This window comes from Erythrolamprus reginae, chromosome 2 (assembly GCF_031021105.1).
Source record: "Erythrolamprus reginae isolate rEryReg1 chromosome 2, rEryReg1.hap1, whole genome shotgun sequence".
In the NCBI taxonomy this organism is placed as follows: domain Eukaryota; kingdom Metazoa; phylum Chordata; class Lepidosauria; order Squamata; family Dipsadidae; genus Erythrolamprus; species Erythrolamprus reginae.
Genome location: NC_091951.1, coordinates 218464635 through 218487131, shown reverse-complemented (window position 1 = coordinate 218487131; position 22497 = coordinate 218464635). Strand labels below are relative to the sequence as shown.

Below are 22497 nucleotides of genomic sequence, written 5' to 3'. Positions count from 1 at the left end.
GCGGTGAAACGATGGACGGACCCACGCTTCCTTCCGAGAAGGGGGGCACTGTTTTTTCTTTCGGTTTTTGTTTCATTTTGGAATTCTTTACTTTAGGCCAGTGTTTCCCAACCTTGGCAACTTGGAAGACATTTGGACTTCAACTCCCAGAATTCTGGGAGTTGAAGTCCAAATACTGTATCTTCAAGTTGCCAAGGTTGGGAAACACTGCTTTAGGCATTGTAGTAGTACGGCCCTTGGGTGTTAACCTGCTCTTGGATATTCAATTTCATTTCTCTACATTTATTTATGTACAGTATTTATTTCTTTAATTCGACTTCTATGCCGCCCAATCCCAAAGGACTGTGATATGATAATGAAGCTGTCTAGCCAAACACACTAGAATTAATGTAAATCCTTTCTTTGTTGCATTCAAGAGCAGGAAATAAAGTCATCCCTTTCCCTGGTTATCTTAAGTCGTCATTTATAAAGATGAATGTATTAATTCTCAATTTTTGGGGTTACTGTATTGCACAAAGCGGTAAGAAAACCCCAGGAGAAATACTGTTATATAAATATCCCCAAGGAAGAAAAAATAGTTTATTTCAGTCTTTACACTTTATATCCTTAATAGTTGGCTTGTTTTTTATACCCTATCCTCTAGGACAATGATAGCGAAGCATGATATATGCGTGTGCCAAAGCACTGGAAACCCGAAGGCCAGTTGGCTGGCATGCACATGCCTGTTTTTTGGCTGTTTTCAGGCCATTTTTCGGAGCTCCGGCACCTGCAAAGGCCAGCACGCATTTCTGGCGCAAAATCACGTGTGCAGGAAACTAGAAGAGCAGCTGGTGACAGTGTGCGTGCCCACAGAGAGGACTCTGCGTGCCATCCCTGGCACATGTGCCATAGGTTCGCCATCATGGCATTAGGAATTCAAAGTAATATACAATTCCTTTTCCAATTTTTCCCAAAAATGCTAGGAAATAGGTTGTGCTGAGAAATGACTTGCCCAAATCAACCAATGAACTTTACCTGCTGAAAATGGACTTTGAACCCAAAATTTTCTGGCCCCAATGCATAATCTTAAACCAGTGATAGTGAACCTTTTTTTCCTTGGGTGCCGAAAGAGCATGAGCATGTGCTATCATGCATGCATGAGTGCCCACTCCCATAATTCAATGCCTGGGAAGGATGAAAACAGCTTCCCCTGCCCCCCGGAAACTCTCTGGAGGCCAGAAACAGCCTGTTTCCCAAGTTCTGGTCCAACCAGTTGGGCTCATTTTTCACCCTTCCCAGGCTCCAAAGGCTTCCCTGGAGCTGGGGGAGGGTAAAAACACCTACTCCATCCCCCCTGGAGGCACTCTGGAAGCCAAAAACACCCTCCCAGAATGTCTGTGAGCCAAAAATCAGAGGGCCAGCACATGTGCACATTGGAGCTGAGCTAGGGCAACAGCTTGCGTGCCAGCAGATATGGCTCTGTGTTCCACCTGGTGTACCCGTGCCATAGGTTCGCCATCACTGTCTTAAACCATTATGCCATACTGATTCTCACTGCAGCAGCAATCTCAAGAATGCTTTAAACACCAGCTCATCAACACTTTAACTCAAGGGTGTCAAACTGGCAGCCTGTGGGCTGGATGTGTCACACACAGGCCATGCCCCCCCCCTCTGCAAGGGGAAAAGTGATGGCACATCATCTGACGGCAGTGAACAGTTGTCATAGTTGACAAAATTGTCCACAATAATGATACACAAAAATATCTTGAACATCTTGTAGAATTAGTTGTGGCTCATGGGCCATAATATTGAAAACTGACAGTATATTATGTTTTATAAACACTTTCTTGTGCTCAGAATTCCAGCAAATTAGGAATTTGGCCATGGTGAATAAGTTCAGCAATTTTTAAAATGAATTTAATGTAAAAATCCAATTTCTGAATAGTCATTCACAAAAATCAAGAAACTGCAATATAATTGACTCATTACAATAACTTGTACAGTATTATAGTACTCTCAAGAAACATGGTATAATTTATGCAAAGAAATGTGATGTATGTAAAAACACATTGCTATAGTTATATTTGCTTTTTTTGTAGAAAATATTTTGTAGATTGTGTAGAAAGTAGCAATCCAGAGTGAAATACCATTTTCTAAAATTCACTTTTCAATAATATTTTGTACAAATGGAAAACAAAAGTTTAAAAAAGACCGATTTCAGTATTTGAAAAGAAAGAAGCTGAAAAAAATCTGTATTTTTGGCCACTGAAGAAAATTCAGGAAAAAATTATAATGCATGATCCATTTCTTTCCTTAATTTATACTGTTGAAAAAAATCTTATTTTTATCAAAACAATCCTTTGGTTATGAATAAATTAATTCAATTTTCTGGCATCAAGTTTCCAAGCACCTGTGAGGTATCGTAGTCGTATAAAAAGCAGGTCCCTTCCCATCTGCAACCAACTCCAGAAAGGAACCAACTTAGAACCTATGATAATTAAAAATAATAAAATTTATGTTAAACATACATATAAAAGGCAATTATTTCAAAATCACTAAATCACTTTAAAATTTTAATTTGCTATGAAATATATTATTTTTTTAAAAGAGATTTATTTATAATTTTCAACAACATATAAGAAAGAGCATCCCAATATTTTTTTACAGATCGTATCCTGTTTCAAATACAGTTTATATTTGTATTTACGATTCATATATGAAATACAGTATATTAAATTTATACTTCTAATGTGAAATGTATCAGAGGCACAAACTCATAATCTCAAGTGAAAATAGGCAATATTCAGGTGTATCATTTTGCTAGATTATTGTTCTCTAGTTTTCTCACTCCTTGGCACCATAGCCAGCACAAGTATAGATGGTCTGAAGAAGGTGCATGGGTGGAGAAGACTACCCTAGGGCAGTGTTACCCAACCTTTTTTGAGCCGCGGCACATTATTCATATTTTCAAAATCCTGGGGAACACTGAAAGGGGGGCGGGCGCGGGGGGGTGGGCTAAAGAAAAGTTTGGACAAAAAACCCCTCTCTCTTCCTCCCTTTCGCTCTATTTCTCCCTCTTTCTCTCTTTTCCTTCCTTCCCTTCTGTTGAGAAGGTGGTGGCCCTCCAGCTCCAGCGGTCCTTGGAAGAAGCCGATTATCTAGGTCCCCAGCAGTCAGGCTTCAGCCCCGGTTACAGCACGGAAACCGCTTTGGTCGCGTTGATGGATGATCTCTGGCGGGCCCGGGACAGGGGTTTATCCTCTGTCCTGGTGCTTCTTGACCTCTCAGCGGCTTTCGATACCATCGACCATGGTATCCTTCTGCGCCGGCTGGAGGGGTTGGGAGTGGGAGGCACTGTCCTTCAGTGGTTCTCTTCCTACCTCTCTGGTCGGTCGCAGTCGGTGTTAGTGGGGGGTCAGAGGTCGACCCCCTTGTGGGGTGCCTCAGGGGTCGGTCCTCTCCCCCCTACTATTTAATATCTACATGAAACCGCTGGGTGAGATCATCCAAGGGCATGGGGTGAGGTATCATCAGTATGCAGATGATACCCAGCTTTACATCTCCAGCCCTTGTCCAGTCGGTGAAGCAGTGGAAGTGATGTGCCGGTGCCTGGAGGCTGTTGGGGTCTGGATGGGTGTCAACAGACTCAAGCTCAACCCGGATAAGACGGAGTGGCTGTGGGTTTTGCCTCCCAAGGACAATTCCATCTGTCCGTCCATCACCCTGGGGGGGGGGAGTCACTAACCCCCTCAGAGAGGGTCCGCAACTTGGGCGTCCTCCTCGATCCACAGCTCACATTAGAGAAACATCTTTCAGCTGTGGCGAGGGGGGCGTTTGCCCAGGTTCGCCTGGTGCACCAGTTGCGGCCCTATTTGGACCGGGAGTCACTGCTCACAGTCACTCATGCCCTCATCACCTCGACTACTGTAATGCTCTCTACATGGGGCTACCTTTGAAAAGTGTTCGGAAACTTCAGATCGTGCAGAATGCAGCTGCGAGAGCTATCATGGGCGTTCCTAAATTCGCCCATGTCACACCAACACTCCGCAGTCTGCACTGGTTGCCGATCAGTTTCCGGTCACAATTCAAAGTGTTGGTTATGACCTATAAAGCCCTTCATGGCACTAGACCAGAATATCTCCAGGACCGCCTTCTGCCGCACGAATTCCAGCGACCAGTTAGGTCCCACAGAGTTGGCCTTCTCCGGGTCCCGTCAACTAAACAATGTCGGTTGGCGGGGCCTAGGGGAAGAGCCTTCTCTGTGGCGGCCCCGACCCTTTGGAACCAACTCCCCCCAGATATCAGAGTTGCCCCCACCCTCCTAGCCTTTCGTAAGCTCCTTAAAACCCACCTCTGTTGTCAGGCAAGGGGGAATTGACATGTTCCTTCTCCCTAGGCTTATAAAATTTATGTATGGTACGCTAGTGTGTATGATTGGTTTTAACTTGTGGGGGTTTTAAAATTAATTTAAATATTGGATTTGTTGTACATTGTGTTGCTGTTGCTGTGAGCCGCCCCAAGTCTGCGGAGAGGGGCGGCATACAAATCTGATTAAACTTAAACTTAAACTTCTCTCTCTCCATCCCTCTTTCTTTCTTCCTCTCTTTTTTGCTCTCTTTCTCTCTCCCTCCTTCCCTTCCTCTATGTCTTTCTCTCTCCCTTGCTCTCTCTCTCTGTCTCTCTTGCTATCTCTTTCTTGCTTTTTTCTCTCTCTCTTGCTCTCTCTCTCTTTCACTGTCTTGCTATATGTCTTTCTTTCTCTTTGCCTCTCTTGCTATCTCTCTCTCTCTCTCTCTCTCTGTGCCTCTCTTGCTAAGTCTCTCTTTTTCTCTTGCTATGTCTCTCTTTCTTTTTCTCTCTCTGCCTCTCTTGCTATGTCTCTCTTTCTCTCTCTTTCTCTCTCTCTCTTTCTCTGCCTCTCTTTCTTGCTCTGTCTCTCTTTCTCTGCCTCTCTTGCTATGTCTCTCTTTCTTTCTTTCTCTCTCTCTCTCTCAGCTGACTGCAAGCGGGAGCCCTGACGGCGGCAGCTGGACGTGCTGCTGGACACCGTATATGCCAGGCCCGCAGCGCCAGCATGTACGACGTCTAGCAGCACGTCCAACCGCCACCGTCAGGGCTCCCGCTTGCAGTCAGCTGAGAGAGAGAGAGAGCGCTCCCTCTCGCCGCCGCCATCTCCCCGCGACTGCCTGCGGCCGCTGCGACCCCCCCCCGCTCCCATCGCCAGTGCCCTCCCGCCGGGCCACAAAGGACACTTGCCGTCGACGCCAGAGAAGCTCCAGCTGGGCGGGGCACTGCCGGTACTTCCGTCCTGGGGCTCCCGCTCGCAGCTGTCAACTGGCTCCTGCTCGATGCCGCGGTTTTCGGCGCTCTCCTGCTAGGCCCCAAAGAAGGAAGGCGGGAAAAAGGCGCGAAAAATGGAGCTCTCCTACTTCCTGCCTTCCTTCTTTGGGGCCCAGCAGGAGAGCGCCGAAAACCACGGCATCGAGCAGGAGCCGGGGGACAGCTGCGAGCGGGAGCCCCAGGACGGAAGTACCGGCAGCGCCCCGCCCAGCTGGAGCTTGGCGGCACACCTGGCCATGTCTCACGGCACACCGGTTGGGAAACGCTGCCCTAGGGACTTGCAATCTGCTCTGTAAGTTTTTCCATTGACTTTCTGGGGAAACAGGTAGGGAAAGGTGCAAATCATAATCATGTGATCAAGAGTGCTTGGCAACTGGTCTAAGTGCGAATGGATTGCCAAGTGCCCAGCTTGCGAACATGTGGCATGCTTGCAACTTCAAAAGCCAGTTACGTCTCTTTTTATGTCAACTTGCAAAGCATCCCCGGCTTGCTCTTGAGTTATCATAGGCAAGGAGGATGGAAAAACCAACTTGCAGCTATCACAAAGCAGTAAGGTAGCCAAAGACAAAAGCACTCCAGACGTATCTCTGTCAAGGTCCCCTCCCAGAATTACCCACAGTGGCCAAAGGGGAGTGATCTCCACAACCTGCGAAATTGCTTTGTTGGCAAATGTGACTGATGACACACCCTGGGGGAGGTGGGAAACAGGGTCAAGCCTGGATCGTAAACTACATGGGGTCAGAGTTGGCTTCACTTGGAACGTGCCAACATTAAGTTCCTAATAAATAACTGGATTTATTTTGAAGCTTGGCTCAAGGTTCACGATATAATTAGGGCATCGGTTGGAACCCTGACAGCAAGCCCACTGTTGAGCACTATTGGGACTCAACAATTGCTGAATGAGTGGTCATATATACAGTGGGCATTCTTGTTATGTGGAATAACAAAATTTTGAATAAACAAAAACACGAAAACAAAGCACTTGACCCACTCAGAAATTGATTCTGTTAGTTATGAAGGAAAATAAGATATGCTATAATTAGTTGCTGAATTGGAAAGTATGTATCTCACCCAACCTTGCAACAATCTCCAAATACATATTTCCAATTTAATGTAATTGAGCTTACTAATTTAATTTTTTTTAAAAGTTTTACTATGGTATTAAATATTTAGCCACCTGTGAAAATTATTTTTAATACCATAGTAAAACTTTAAAAAAAAATTAAATTAGTAAGCTCAATTACATTAAATTGGACTACCGGATAGTCATCTGGCTAGCGTCCTTAGTCTGGTCAGCTTCAGCACATTATTTTATCCTCTGGTTAGGGCTTAAAAAAACCTTTTTTGGAGAGATTAACAATGAAAGAGCTTGTAAGCCAGTAAGAGCTGGGAACATCATTAGCACCTCGTTGGGGTTGGAAAGAAATATTTGCAGCAAGTAGAGCAATGAAAAAAAAAATCTGCAAAGACTTAGGGCATGAAAAACATTCTTCACAGAGAGTAACAATGAAAGAACGTGCAAGCCAGTAAGAGCTGGGAAGATCGTTAGCACCTAGTTAGGGCTGAAAAAAAAGCTTTGGGGGAAAAAAGCTATATTCAGAGTATAAGATGCACCCAAATTTTCAGCCTCTTTTAGGGAGGAAAAGGGTGCGTCTTACACTCTGAAGAATACAGCATACAGGTAGTCCATGATTTACAAGTTCATTTAGTGGCCGCTCAAAGTTTCAACGATACTGAACAAAAAATGTTACAACTGTTTCACACTTATCACCATTCCACCATGTGATCATGGTTACATGATCAAAATTTGGACACTTAGCAACTTATGACAGTAGCAGTTATGCGGTTATGTCATCACATTCTGCAACCTTCTAACAAGCCAAGTCAATGAGGAAGCCAGATTCACTTGACAACCATGTTACTAACTTAACAATTCCAATGATTCACTTACCAATTGTTCCAAGAAAGGTTGTAAAATGGGGCAAAACTCACTTAATAAATGTCTCACTTAGGGACAAAAAGTTTGGGCTCAATTCTGGTCATAAGTTGAGGACTATCTGTATTAGAAAGTCTTGTGGAACTAATTTAACTTTTCTGTATTATCATGGGGAATATTTTAAGGCCACCGAACTCATAAAACTCACCTGAATCTCTAGAACTGATCTAAAATGACACAAAATGTAAAATTTTAAACTGACCTTCAATTTCCGTCCAATTGACAGCAATCTCTGATATTGGGATTTTAAAGCTTTGAGCTATGTAAAGAAGTTCCACATCAAAAGCCCTAGAAGAAGAGAATAATTATTTTCAAGATTCTTCTAATAAATTTCCATAAGCTTATTACAATATGGTTGCCAATTTTAATTTTTCTATCATGCAATAAAAATAATTGTGATATATGTTTCTCATTTTACCAACTGTAAAAGTAGGTATTTTTATATTCATTCATTTTATTCATTATTCATTTTAATCCTCTAAGCAACACTAGCCAAGTTACAACATATTAAGAACATACTGGTATTTATTAATTAATTAATTATTTAATTTGACTTCTATGCCGCCCAATCCCGAACAACTTAGGGCGGCTCACAACAATATAAAATTACAATAACAATAAACAATAAAAAGAAATCAAGGGAAAAAAACAAGCAATTTCTAAAATCCTAATTAAAATTTAAAAAAACAGTTCAACAACACACATACTAGTCATTCATACCAATTCATATAGATGGACAAGCTAGTGGTTGATTTAGGGCCCCCAGGTCTGCCGACAAAGCCAAGTCTTCCTGGCCTTACGAAAAGCCAGCAGGCTGGGGACCGTATGGACCTTGGGGGGGAGTTGATTCCATAAAGTCAGGGCGACAACAGAGAAGGCACTCCCCGCAGTCCCGCCAACCTGCATTGTTTAGCTGACGGGACCTGTGTGCTCTAATTGGTCTCTGGGAGGTATGTGGCAGGACACGGTCTTGTAAATAATCTGGCCCTGAATCATATAGGGTTTTATAGGTGATAACCAATGCCTTGAATTGTGCCTGGAGACTAATAGGAAGCCAGTGCAGCTCACGGAGTATAGGTGTTATATGGATGTACTGAGGTACACCCATGACAACTGGCGCGACTGGATTCTGGACCATTTTGAATCTCCAAACACTTTTCGAGGGTAGCCCCATGCAGAGCGCATTGCAATAATCAAGACAGGAGTATGTAGTAATAAATAAACTTAATTACTATTATCAGTGATCTTGCATACATTACCAGTTTCCAATTAACTGAAAGAAATATACCAACCAACGTTCTATATGAAGAGTTGAAAATGTTCGAGAAGCAGCCTCCCGGGTCAAGAGTTTAAAACCACATTGTGTATCTCTGATATCCTTAACACAAAGGAACCTGACCAGAAAGTGGAATCCATGCATAAGAAGGGTTCGGAAGTATGAACGCTGCAAACAAAATGCATAAAATATTAGGTCTGAAGTAAAGAAAACAAATGCATTCCAGAAATTTTCTGTTTCCATAATCACCTTACTAGAATAAGCTTAGATGATAATCTCACCAGAACTACATATAAACTATATTCTCTGTGACAAATATAACGGGGGGCGGGAGGGAGACACACACAACAACAATTTTCTACAGAACAAATGTACCAAAGTGCAAGAATAGCTAGAGCAACACTGATATTTATATGCTAGCAGGGCTATCAATGCAACACAACACAACACAACACAACACAAACTCTTTGAACTTATAGGACTGCCCAGCTGTCCTGAATACTTTACGTTCAACATATTTCTAGAATTATATTTGAACAAGTGATTGGCATTTCAAATAAAATCTGAAATGTTGTATTTATAACCCTGCAATGTGGTCCATCTTGAACTAAATGATCTAAGATACTTATCCAATAATGCAGAAAATACACCATCATTATTATGTTTAAACTACAGTAAGAATTTAAATTATTTACTACTAAGTTACTAGCCCTCCCATACTCCTGAGGCAACTTTCCTTTGCTCAACGATCACATCAGGGAGAGGGGGCGGTGTCTTTAAGTGGAACATCACAACCAAATGCACAGCTATTGAATAGGTGGTACCTGGCTCAATATGAGCATGAGCTACCATTGTCCTGCAATCTAAGGGCTGCATCAACTGATGGATAACATCAAAATAATTTGAAGTATTAGTATTGCAATGCCCTATTACAGTCATAACTTAAGAACTATCTATAATTAGCTGTTGGAAATACAACTCAGGATTGGAGCATTAACTAATAATTGAACCTATCCTATTGCTCCATTTTGCAATAATACCAACACTATATTCAATATTCCTGAACTGACATTCTTTGCTATACCTTTTGTAATCTTCTAAGATACTAGGTATTGTAAATTTTCCACATATGAGAAACAACTAAAACAATTATCATAAAAAACTGGAAAGATAAATCAGCACCTCACACGCAGTAATGATATATTGATATTAGTTAGCTTGACATCAGTTATAGTTAAAATGATGGAGACTCTACTCAAAGAGAGGATAAATCAGCACCTTAAAACCAATAACTTATTGGACCCAAACCAGCATGGCTTTACTGAGGGCAAATCATGTCAGACTAATCTCATTGATTTCTTTGACTATGTCACAAAAGTGTTGGATGAAGGTGGTGTTGTGGATATTGCCTATCTGGACTTCAGCAAAGCCTTTGATACGGTTCCACATAAAGAGCTGATAGATAAATTAGTGAAGATTGGACTTAATCCCTGGATAGTTCAGTGGATTTGCAGCTGGCTGAAGCGTAGATATCAGAAAGTTGTTGTTAATGGCGAGTATTCTGAGCAGAGACTGGTTACAAGCGGTGTGCCACAAGGATCTGTTCTGGGTCCTATTCTTTTTAATATGTTTGTGAGCGACATAGGGGAAGGTTTGGTAGGGAAGGTTTGCCTATTTTCCGATGACTCTGAAGTGTGCAATAGGGTTGATAATCCTGGAGGCGTCTGTAATATGCCAAAATATTTAGCTTTACTAGATAAGTGGTGAAAGCAATGGAAACTGCAATTTAATGTTTCCAAATGTAAAATAATGCACTTGGGGAAAAGGAATCCTCAATCTGAGTACAGTGGTACCTCGAGATACGAGTTTAATTCGTTCCGGACCTGGGCTCTTAAGTCGAGTAGCTCTTATCTCGAACGACTTTTCCCCATAGGAATTAATGTAAATAATTTTAATTGGTTCCAGCCCTCAAAAAACTCACAAAGTTAGTCTAAATTATGCAGAAAGACATGTTTTTAATGAAGAAATGTACATGTACATATAAATGAATAATGAAGTTTCTTTCACTTAACTTGTAAACTTTCTTAAACTTTTAAATTTACATACTGTATGTTCAACTTCTCTGCCACCCAATCCTGTAGGACAGAGGTCCCCAACCCTTTTTGCACCAGGGACCGGCTTTAAGCGATCAAGAGAGGAATGGGTGAATGAATGGACGGAGGGTGGGAAGGAAGGAAGGAAAGAGGGAAGGGACAGGAACAGAGGAAGGAAGCAAGGAAACTTATGAAAGGGGAGAGTAAGAGAGGAATGAGTGAAGGGAGGGAGGGAGGGAAGAAGGTGGGAAGGAGAAAGAAAAGAAGAAATAGAGGAAGGGAAGGTAAAAGAGAGAAAGAAAAAGAGCAAGAAAGAAAGAAAGAAAGAAAGAAAGAAAGAAAGAAAGGGGGAAGGGACAGGAACAGAGGAAGGAAGCAAGGAAACTTATGAAAGGGGAGAGTAAGAGAGGAATGAGTGAAGGGAGGGAGGGAGGGAAGAAGGTGGGAAGGAGAAAGAAAAGAAGAAATAGAGGAAGGGAAGGTAAAAGAGAGAAAGAAAAAGAGAAAGAAAGAAAGGAAGGGGGAAGGGACAGGAACAGAGGAAGGAAGCAAGGAAACTTATGAAAGGGGAGAGTAAGAGAGGAAGGACTGAAGGAAGGGAGGGAGGGAAGAAGGTAGGAAGGAGAAAAGAAGAAATAGAGGAAGGGAAGGTAAAAGAGAGAAAGAAAAAGAGCAAGAAAGAAAGAAAGAAAGAAAGAAAGAAAGAAAGAAAGGGGGAACGGACAGGAACAGAGGAAGGAAGCAAGGAAACTTATGAAAGGGGAGAGTAAGAGAGGAATGAGTGAAGGGAGGGAGGGAGGGAAGAAGGTGGGAAGGAGAAAGAAAAGAAGAAATAGAGGAAGGGAAGGTAAAGGAGAGAAAGAAAAAGAGCAAGAAAGAAAGAAAGAAAGGGGGAAGGGCCAGGAACAGAGGAAGGAAGCAAGGAAACTTATGAAAGGGGAGAGTAAGAGAGGAAGGACTGAAGGAAGGGAGGGAGGGAAGAAGGTAGGAAGGAGAAAGAAAAGAAGAAATAGAGGAAGGGAAGGTAAAAGAGAGAAAGAAAAAGAGCAAGAAAGAAAGAAAGAAAGAAAGAAAGAAAGAAAGAAAGGGGGAAGGGACAGGAACAGAGGAAGGAAGCAAGGAAACTTATGAAAGGGGAGAGTAAGAGAGGAAGGACTGAAGGAAGGGAGGGAGGGAAGAAGGTAGGAAGGAGAAAGAAAAGAAGAAATAGAGGAAGGGAAGGTAAAAGAGAGAAAGAAATAGAGCAAGAAAGAAAGAAAGAAAGAAAGAAAGAAAGAAAGGGGGAAGGGACAGGAACAGAGGAAGGAAGCAAGGAAACTTATGAAAGGGGAGAGTAAGAGAGGAAGGACTGAAGGAAGGGAGGGAGGGTAGAAGGTGGGAAGGAGAAAAAAGAAGAAATAGAGGAAGGGAAGGTAAAAGAGAGAAAGAAAAAGAGCAAGAAAGAAAGAAAGAAAGAAAGAAAGAAAGAAAGAAAGGGGGAAGGGACAGGAACAGAGGAAGGAAGCAAGGAAACTTATGAAAGGGGAGAGTAAGAGAGGAAGGACTGAAGGAAGGGAGGGAGGGAAGAAGGTAGGAAGGAGAAAGAAAAGAAGAAATAGAGGAAGGGAAGGTAAAAGAGAGAAAGAAAAAGAGCAAGAAAGAAAGCAAGAAAGAGAATGAAAGAGAAATAAAAAGCCTCCCCTTAAAACGAGACAGTCTTGGGGGGGGGGGGGCGAAACGCCTCTGCAGTCCTGCAATAGGTCACTCGCTTCATACCGGTCCCTCCGTCCCACCCCATCCCGAACTCCGGCGGGTGTAAGAAGCCGGGAGGTAATCGCCCCGTTAGCCAGATGCGTTTGGAGAGGGCAGAGGGCTTCATCTATCAATCTATCAAATTAAACCCAATCAGAGGTGCCTATTCGAGAATCCTAACTACGCTCTCCCTCCCTCCTCATAGATTCAAAGCCTTCCCAGACCTTTTTCCATCACGTGCGGCCGGCCACCCTCGCGCAAGCTAACCCACTTCTGAAAATGCGCCGTAGCCTCGGATTGCAAAACACGCACACGATCGGGGGAGGGGGGGGATCCAGATCTCTCCCTCTCTTTCTCCTTCACGATCGATCCCTGGAAGCCCCCGAGCCCCCCAGGCCGGCTGTGACATTTTAAAACACGCGCGCTGCTTCGCAGCTGTCTGCTGAATCCGAACGCGGAAGTTAGCGTTCCGGATTCAGCAGAGAGCTGCGAAGCGGCGCGCGTGTTTTAAAAGGTTGCAGCCGGCCTGGGGGGCTTGCCAGCACCCTCCCGAGCCCCCCAGGCCGGCTGCAACCTTTTAAAACACGCGGGATACGAGCGCCAAGGAGCTGTCTCCTGAAGCCGAAAGCGGAAGTTAGTGTTCGGCTTCAGGAGACAGCTCCTTGGCGCTCGTATCCCGAATGTTAGCTCGGGAGGCGAACAAAAATGTCGCTCCCCTCCCAGCTCTTATCTCGAGTAGCTCGTAAGTAGAGCTGCTCGTATGTCGAGGTTCCACTGTATTGTATTAGCAGTTCTGTGTTAGCAAAAACTTCAGAAGAGAAGGACTGAGTGGTAGTGATTTCTCAAAATGGGTGAACAGTGCAGTCAGGCGGTAGGGAAAACGAGTAGAATGCTTGGCTGCATAGCTAGAGGTATAACAAGCAGAAGACGGAGATTGTGATCCCACTGTATAGAGCGCTGGTGAGACCACATTTGGAATACTGTGTTCAGTTCTGGAGGCCTCATGTACAAAAAGATATTGACAAAATTGAATGGGTCGAAAGACAGGCTACAAAAATGGTAGAATGTTTTAAGCATAAAACTAATGAACTCAATCTGTATAGTCTGGAGGACAGAAGGGAAAGCAGGGACATGATCGAAACATTTAAATATGTTAAAGGGTTAAATAAGGTTGAGGGGGAAAGTGTTTCTCATAGAAAAGTGAACACAAGAACAAGGGGGCACAATCTGAGGTTACTTGGGGGAAAGATCAGAAGCAATGTGAGAAAATATTATTTTACTGAAAGAGTAAAAACACAAGAACAAGGGGGCACAATCTGAGGTTACTTGGGGGAAAGATCAGAAGCAATGTGAGAAAATATTATTTTACTGAAAGAGTAGTTGATGCTTGGAACAAACTACCAGCAGATGTGATTGGTAAATCCACAGTAACTGAATTTAAACATGCCTGGGATAAACATATATCCATCCTAAGATAAAATACAGGAAATAGTATAAGGGCAAACTAGATGGACCATGAGGTCTTTTTCTGCCTTCTATGTTTCTATGATATGTATTATTGCTTTTCAATAAAGGGCAAGGAGAAGATGTGGAGGCAGTGGGTTTGAAGTTGTTCTATTTAAAAGGAACCTAGGCTTTCCTGTCTTACTTTTTTATCATTATCATTTCAAATTAGTTCTTAAATGATATTATTAATATTGTTGTATGTATACTTTTTATTCTCTTAATTAGTTTGATCTAATAGAAATACTTTAAAATGTTTAATTTAGAGACTACAGAATGGATAATTGTGTTAGAAATACTCAGTAGTAATGAGTGTTTGGGTTAGTTATTTATGCTGACTGTATACTGCTGAGTAAGAATCCACATTCTGCATTCCAACCAGAGATTGTACAAAGTAAAGGAGGATAAGATTTGATCTTAAAAAAGAAGGCCTTTGTATCTGTCTATAAAGAATACTTTGTCTGACAGTGAAGAAGAAACAAAAAGAGGCAAAAAAGTATACCTGTGCTATGGAATCTTTCTCTAAGTGAGCACGAGAGCCACAGGCAATAGCCATCATTTCCTAGAGGGAAAAACATTAACAGCTTTAAGGGAAACAGAGTAACAGATAGTTTCCAAATTATATTCATATAAGTACTCCTTTCAACTCATAAAAGCCATTGTTTCTTCTTCTGGGCATGTGGTGAGTTTATAAGCTGCTCCTGCTGTTTCTTTGAAACACAATGATTGTCATGTACATGTATATAGAGAGACTGGGAGCAGCTTTTAAAGCAGCTGGCTAAGCCTAGAAAATGATGCAACTCCTTTCATTATTCAAAGAAAGATGCTTTGTACTCCCATAGGATGCAAAGATTATTGTTAGAAGAAACATCTCAGCTAAATTAAAACTAAATTAAAAAATAATGGCAACAAGAAATTACATTTGATTATAATGTTTCCAAAGGGCAGGCAAATGGCAACACAGAGAAAAAAGAATGAGAATGCTCATGTTACTTTTCCATCAGCTCCAATATTTAATTTCTTGAGCCTAAAATTCCTTGCTCATAGAAAAAGGTGATTTTTGCAGTAATCCCAAACTACAAATCTCAAACCAGAACACAGCATTCAAAAATGTATGCAAACCTGAAAAAATATGTTTGCTGCAATCCTACATAATTTAAGAAATTTAATATGTTCAATTTTATCTGGATCTTAAAACTTAAAATCCAGACAAAGACTTAAAAAAGGAAACATATTTATCTTCTTACTAATCCAACAAAAAGGAGAAAAAGTAACCAAATAGAACCTCACTGGCCAGGGTTGGAGACTCTCAAGACCTTTTTCTACTTTTTCAATATCTTTAAATTTTGTAGCTCCATCAGCATCTGCCATCAATATTCTTTTTCCTCGTGAATAAAATACACCCTGCAGTTAAGAAAATATAAAGTTTTAAATTAGTTCAGCAGATTATTATGAAAAGAGAAAAAAGTCATACTTTGTTTTGAGAGAATCCTCCTACCCAAATTATACTTTAGGTATTAAACATTATGACGGGGGAATATAATTTAACAGTATGAATACAAACAGGGTGGACTGCCTGTTTACAAAATGGATGCCACAATGGACATGACCAGTCACTAACTGCAGTTTGCCAGATGTTTAACAGAGTACTGATTAAGAATTTTACCAAACAATTGTGGTGAACCACCATTTTTATTTTGTAAGACTGACTACATAACCTATTTGAAATCATATATCTGGAGACTAATGCTTTGCTTTACCTCATGCCAGTTTTCCTTTTAAATATTTTTAAAATTGGAATAATCTGTTTCAAAAACTAAAAACTAACATGATGCAATAAGCTTTCCATATACCAATAGTCACATTCAAAATTAAAAATAACTTCACAAAGCTCTGTTTGAATTATGGCTACAAAGCCTAGCAATCTGTATTAAAGAACAATAATTATTCTAGGCAAGGATGCTACTAGGCAACCCAATCAGAAACTAAAATGAGGATGTTTACCAAATCAGCCAATATTTAATGTAATCATTATTATGATTTTTATATACCTAATTTGACTCATTTCCCCTTGGATGTAGAAAGAGAACGACTGTCTCAAAGCACCCAGCTACAGAGGTGGGTTCCTCCCAATTCGGACTGCTTCACCTGAACCAGTAGCAAACTGCTGGTGATATCACAATGATGTCACAGAACTATTGTAATTACTGTACTGTAACTACTGGAATTACTGTTAATATTAATTTTATCATGTGTCTGTCAAACTTGAAGATAATAACAATTTATGGACATGTATAATAAATATTAAAAGTATAAATTAATTTAATTGTAAATTTAATTTACACCTTAAATTAAAAGTACTCTCAAAGAACAAACATTTTAAATTAGCTTTGAAAATTTGGAATGGTAATCCAATAAATGTCCATGGAACTTAGATGGTTTTATTCAAAGGCTCTTGGATAAGTAGACACTATACGAAAAACTTGTAGATCCAAGTTTTATTAAATTTTAAACAGAAAGAGACTTTATTTCAAATTTAGAATACAGTCAGTTTGGCAAAGTAGTCTGGATAATGTTCACTGCATCCTCTAAGAAGTTTTATTTATTTAACCTGAAAAATATATTTTCTCATGGTTTGTTTTGGTGCTCAAAAATAATTTTGTCATTTAAGAGGCATTTGGTTTAAGATCCTTCCCCTATTAATCCATTAAATCAAGCAGCCAGTTTATGTTCCATCTTAGTAAAATAAGCACTATAGGTTGTCCCAAAGGTGCTTTTTCAAGAGGCCACTGGGCTTTCTGTTTTTTTTCTTTGAAGAGGTTTCATTTTTTATCCAAGAAGTTTCTTCAACTCTTACTAGATGATGGGAAATGGAAAAGTTTATAACTACTCGCAGATAGCTGGTTGTTTGCATTCTTTTAGAGGTAATGTTGAGATCATCTGGAGGTTTATTTGTGTCATCAGGGTTACCTGAGTAGTGCAAATTGATGTGGAGTCTTCTTGGAACTTTTGAAAGGACAGTGTTGTAGATTGGAGATAGATGGTGTCCTATCCCTCCCTCTCTGTTGAGAGAGGGCTGATCAAATTTGACATAGATGGCCAAATAGATGTTCAAATTTGACATAGATGGCCTCTTTGACCCTTCTTTCAAATCAGGTCCTCTCTGTTTAAAATGTAGAATTTGCTGTCTTCAAAAGAGTGGACTTTGTCTTTTCAATGGAGATGGATTGTTGAATTTGTCCTGGTCGTCACCCCCCCACAAGATGACAGAAAATCTCCAGAGACATCAAGCACTATAAATTCTAAGTTTGCAGTATCTTCAGTAAGATTTCTGAATTTAATTTAAATGTTCATACAAAATGATTGACTCATGTTTCCTCTGAGTAAGAAAATATGCAACTTAAAGGAAAAGCAGGTGAGTTTATTACCATTCTAACAGCTGCCCCCTTTCCACGATTCCTCACCAGAGTGAGTACTCTCACTTTATCACTACCATACTTCTTAACGTACCTCAGTGCAACCTACAGAAAATAATACATCAGAATAAAACAACAGTAATCACAATTTAGAATGCTATGCATGCTACTAATTGATGATCAAGAGTTTCCAATAGGGCAGGAAATATTGTGAACTCTTCTTTAAAAGCTGCAAGGTCACATCTTCAGGAAGCAGGCTATCCCTGTGCTGCATAGCTTTTCTTAAAAAGTACCTCCTTTAACATATATTTTAGTGGCATTTGAAACCAATTGGATAATCTACACTGTCTGAACAATTAATAGGCAAGTTGTATTTTGGAAGATTAATTTTATTATTGGACAACTACATTGCTCTTGGTCAATTCAAAATATTAATAGACCTCAAGCCTGAATATTTAACAAAGTAAAACTGAGGTTTTGGATTTCTTATGAGAATATGTGTGTACAATTATTGGAAAATTATTAGTGAGCAGAATTATTATGCAACTAAATGAAAAATGAAAATTTCCCCATCTCACTTGTTTATTTGCACCTGTTAAAATGAGAATAATAAACAACTGAAAACGTACAAATAAGCATTTTTGACATTTAAAAAAAATCAGTGACCAATATAGCCACTCTTCAACAACAATCATAAGCCTTCCATTCATGGAGTCTTCTCAGTTTCTGGATCTGCTGACAATCAACTTTTTGGGCCACACTGCCCACACCCATTCCCTCCCCCCAATGCACGTGCAGCACCGTGCATGCGCACAATCCCTCCGTCCCTGTGCATGTGCGCAGACATCACTGAAGCCTGGGGTAGTATTCCTTGTGTAGGTCAAAGGTCATATTGATGGACATGCCCAAATATGCCGGAAACCGCACATGGGATGCTTAGTTCACATTATGATGTTAGTATAAATTAGCATGTTTTTGCTCAGGCTTTGCAGTTATGGAATTCTGGGTAGGCCTGGAAGGTTCAGGGAAAGTTCATGTTCTCAGGAACAAACAGTATTGTATGAGATCATGAGAAAAAGATTGGAGTACTAGCTGGCACCATTAAACACATTCATTTATCTAGCTTTCTCAGGATTTGCCTGCAAAATCCTATCGCTATACCTGCAGCGTTATCTATGATGTTGGCATGCTCATGAATTACAGCATCATATAAAACCGTGCATGTTATTAACTGCATTAGGTCATAGAGAACAGAATATTATAAAAAGAACTGCTGTGTGAAATAACTTCGGCTTCCTTTTGGTTCTGGATTTTTCACCAATAAAGTTTGGACTTTTCACTTCTGAGATGCTCTTCATCTATTTTTGAATCTACTGAGATTCAACGGTATTGTTTCTGATATTGTGATTTTAAACTTTAGCAACAGGAAGTCTTTTTCAAAAAAGAAACTTACAAAACAGCTTATGACAGTAACTGGGACCAGAATTAGTGTCACTAAGCAATACAATCATAAAACACAATGTCATGTGAGTTTATTGTTTAGTTACAACAATTCTGGTAATCTCAGTTGCAGTCATTAAGTTAGGGACATGTAGGTTATTTAATGCTGCAATAGTGGAAACTCCAAAGATTAACTGCAACTTGTTCAGGATTAACCACCCTTGTTCAGGACCATCACAAATTTGAACACTCATTGAATGACTCTTCATAAGCATGAAGAGCAGCTGTACCATTGACAAGTATCTGAAGTTTGTAAGAGTCCTTTATTTCCTACCTTTGTAGTTTGATCTGTGCTGCCATCATCAACTACTATGACCTCATACGTGAATGAAGGATCTTGCTTCTATAAAAATAAAGAGAACCATTTTTCATTTGACACGGTTTTAGGTTCTTTTACTATCAGAAGATTCTACTTTCAAAAATGTTGCTGAATTATTGCAAATACATACCTGCCTCATCTCTAGATAATCTAGAGCTTCATTCATCATTGAAGGTACTGTAAGATGTGGGAAAAAAGCAAAACTGCAGATCCTGTTTCATTAAAATTACATTGAGGATAAAATAATTTAAAAAGCAAAATATCTTATATATAAATATTTATTCTTACATCGTTCTTCTTCATTATATGAGGGTACTACTACAGAAAGTTCACGTGTTGCAGGGTCATGAAGGCTAGGCACAGATTTCTTATCATTCAGAAATAAGTTCTCATCCTTATATTCATAAATACTTGATGACTGTCTTGCAGTTATGTATGCAATGACAACAATCTGGGAGAGAAGTAAAAGAGGATTGGTAGTTGATAGTACTGTACTAATAATGCAAGATTAAAACATTCATATTAAAATGAGACTAGAGAATAGATAAATAAAATTAAGAAGAAATAAATTTGATGTCCAAGATTGTGTGCATTGGGGGAGAATCTGCACTAACCAAAATGTAAACACAGTATAAATTACAGTATTCAACATTCATGTGTAACAGATGGAATGAAGACAGAGGAATATATTATATGTTGAGAACAAGGATATGACTCCTTTTTGAATGAAAGTAATATATATGAGAAATTAAGAATTGGTATTATTTAAATTGTTATGAGAACATATGAAAGTAGGAATTCACAGGTTAATGACAGTTACATGTTATGGTTTGTTAAATAATTATGACAAAAAAGCGTGACCAGGACTAAAAGTGATACTCTGAATATTTTTTGTAGAGAAAATGAGGACTGAAGCACAAAAAAACATGAAGAGAGTACAGTATGTGGATTGAGAGGAAGCTGAATTATGCTGCTGATAAGGTCCTAAAAAAGAGATGAGCGTTTAAAGAACAAAAGGCAATATATAAATTTCATAGGATCATTTGCAAGATAAATGAACCCCCCAAAATACTGAATAGTGTTGATATGAATTAGATTAAGCCATATTTGTTTTTTGTCCAGTGCTTTTACTTTTTTTGTACTTTGCATGCTTGATATTGCTGTATAAGCACATTAGCATTTAAATTAAAGGTACTCCCACCACTAAAATGGCTTTTACTTTCTAATTTAGGAAAGTCTGAGTTCTAAACCTTTAAAAAATGTTCATCAAATTTCTGAGTAAAAACTACAGGTAGTCCTCGACTTACAACAGTTCATTTAGTGACCATTCAAAGTTACAACGGCACTGTAAAATGTGACTGATGACCATTTTTCAGTTAGTCTCTACAGCATCCCCATTATAATGTGATCACAATTCAGATAGTTGACAAATGGTTCATATTTATGACCATTGCTATGTCCCAGGGTCATGTGATCCCTCTTTATGACCTGACAAGCAAAGTCAGTGAGGAAATCAGATTCACTTAACAACCGTGTTACTAATTTAACAACTACGCCTTCACTTAACAAAGAGTGGCAAGAAAAGTTTTAAAATGGGGCAAAAGTCACTTTACAAATTTCTCACTTAAGAACATAAATTTGGGGGTCAATTTTAGTCATAAGTTGAGAACTAGCTGTATACAAGTCAGCAGCCCAGCTTTCTATGACAAGGTAGTAAGACCACTTCCTCAAAAGGCAGTTTGCACCAGAAAGACATAGTTCTAAAAATCAGAAGTTATTGATGTAATTTTAACTAAAGCTATAATGTAAACAAAGATGAACTCATATGGCTTGAACTGCAAAATCTCAGAAAAAAAGTGCACAACTAAACGTGGAAACCTGCACCACTGATGTCTGTCTGAATGTCTCAAACTTAACCATAGTCAGAAGCATGTGCATTTATATACATTTACACATTTTTCTTATAATCTGATATTACTGAAGTTTTACAATGCAATTTTATTTTTGTATTTATAAACCGTCTAAAAGTCTGTTAAGAATGAGACGGTGAACTGCTTACTCCGTTACTCTAGGAAGGAGGTATTACATGCGATCCGAGGGATTTGTGTTAAATTTGCAGATATAAAGTGGAACCTCGGATATGACGAATCCCCTAGGCCAAATTTCCCGGAAATGTCAGGAAAACGGCAGAAAATAATATTGTTAAGAAAGGAGAGCCCACTACGAGGAAGTTTGCCGTTCTGTCTTCATTCTCTTAGCCCCGAGATGCTTTTAGGGCCAGCACTGATCCCTTCTCACCAGAGCCAGCCCTGCAGCTGCTAATATCACGATCCCTTCGATCAAGCAGCCCAGCTCCATCGTCAGCTACTTTAACACTCCGCTTTACAGCTCAAGGCGCGTTCATCAACCAGTCAGCACTCCGCGCGATTCGCCGAAAGGCAGACGAAAGCGGAAGGGAACATTGACGAGGACGGGAAAGCCTGAGCTTCCGGGGTATAGAGCAGCCCATTGGTTCAAAATGATTAGACACTTAGGAAGACAAAACTAAAAAAAATAAAAATGCTTTTTTTGAAATTCACGGAGGTGAACACATTCAGGTCGTGTGAAAAAACAGATGGGGGTTATTTAAAATACGTTGCCTGCAGAAGTTGTGGGTCCTCCGTAACTGGAAGGCTGGAAGAGACTGGGCAGCCACTTGTCTGAAATGGTATACTGTATACCAGTAGTCTGTAGGTCGTCTACTTGAACAGGGGGCTGTGTTAGAAACATAGAAACATAGAAACATAGAAGACTGACGGCAGAAAAAGACCCCATGGTCCATCTAGTCTGCCCTTTTACTATTTCCTGTATTTTATCTTACAATGGATATATGTTTATCCCAGGCATGTTTAAATTCGGTTACTGTGGATTTACCAACCACGTCTGCTGGAAGTTTGTTCCAAGGATCTACTACTCTTTCAGTAAAATAATACTTTCTCATGTTGCCTTTGATCTTTCCCCCAACTAACTTCAGATTGTGTCCCCTTGTTCTTGTGTTCACTTTCCTGTTCAAAACACTTCCCTCCTGAACCCTATTTAACCCTTTAACATATTTAAATGTTTCGATCATGTCCCCCCTTTTCCTTCTGTCTTCCAGACTATACAGATTGAGTTCATTAAGTCTTTCCTGATACGTTTTATACTTCAGACCTTCCACCATTCTTGTAGCCCGTCTTTGGACCCGTTCAATTTTGTCAATATCTTTTTGTAGGTGAGGTCTCCAGAACTGAACACAGTACTCCAAATGTGGTCTCACCAGCGCTCTATATAAGGGGATCACAATCTCCCTCTTCCTGCTTGTTATA

At 40.1% G+C, this 22497-nt stretch overlaps 1 protein-coding gene across 1 annotated transcript; it reads right to left on the bottom strand.

The window, feature by feature from the left end:
* Positions 1 to 1882: 1882 nt before the first annotated feature.
* On the bottom strand, positions 1883 to 21611 carry ALG5 (ALG5 dolichyl-phosphate beta-glucosyltransferase). The gene is made up of 10 exons (XM_070741777.1): positions 21452 to 21611; positions 19442 to 19604; positions 19284 to 19330; positions 19109 to 19177; positions 17347 to 17439; positions 15209 to 15322; positions 14421 to 14480; positions 8608 to 8759; positions 7518 to 7603; positions 1883 to 2467 (listed from the first exon to the last, which is right to left on the bottom strand). The coding sequence occupies exons 1-10, from the start codon at positions 21509 to 21511 to the stop codon at positions 2355 to 2357; spliced, it is 957 nt and encodes a 318-aa protein (XP_070597878.1). The 5' UTR covers positions 21512 to 21611; the 3' UTR covers positions 1883 to 2354.
* Positions 21612 to 22497: the final 886 nt, after the last annotated feature.

Bases quoted from the DNA above. Each gene is read 5' to 3' on its own strand.
- ALG5 (XM_070741777.1), bottom strand. From the start codon at position 21,511: ATGGAGCTGGGCTGCTTGATCGAAGGGATCGTGATATTAGCAGCTGCA. The intron at 17,440-19,108 runs GTAGGAAATAAA...TATTTTCTGTAG, and splicing joins GCACAGATCAAACTACAAAG to GTTGCACTGAGGTACGTTAA. The intron at 8,760-14,420 runs GTATACTTTTTT...TTTTGTTTGCAG, and splicing joins AGAAAGATTCCATAGCACAG to CGTTCATACTTCCGAACCCT.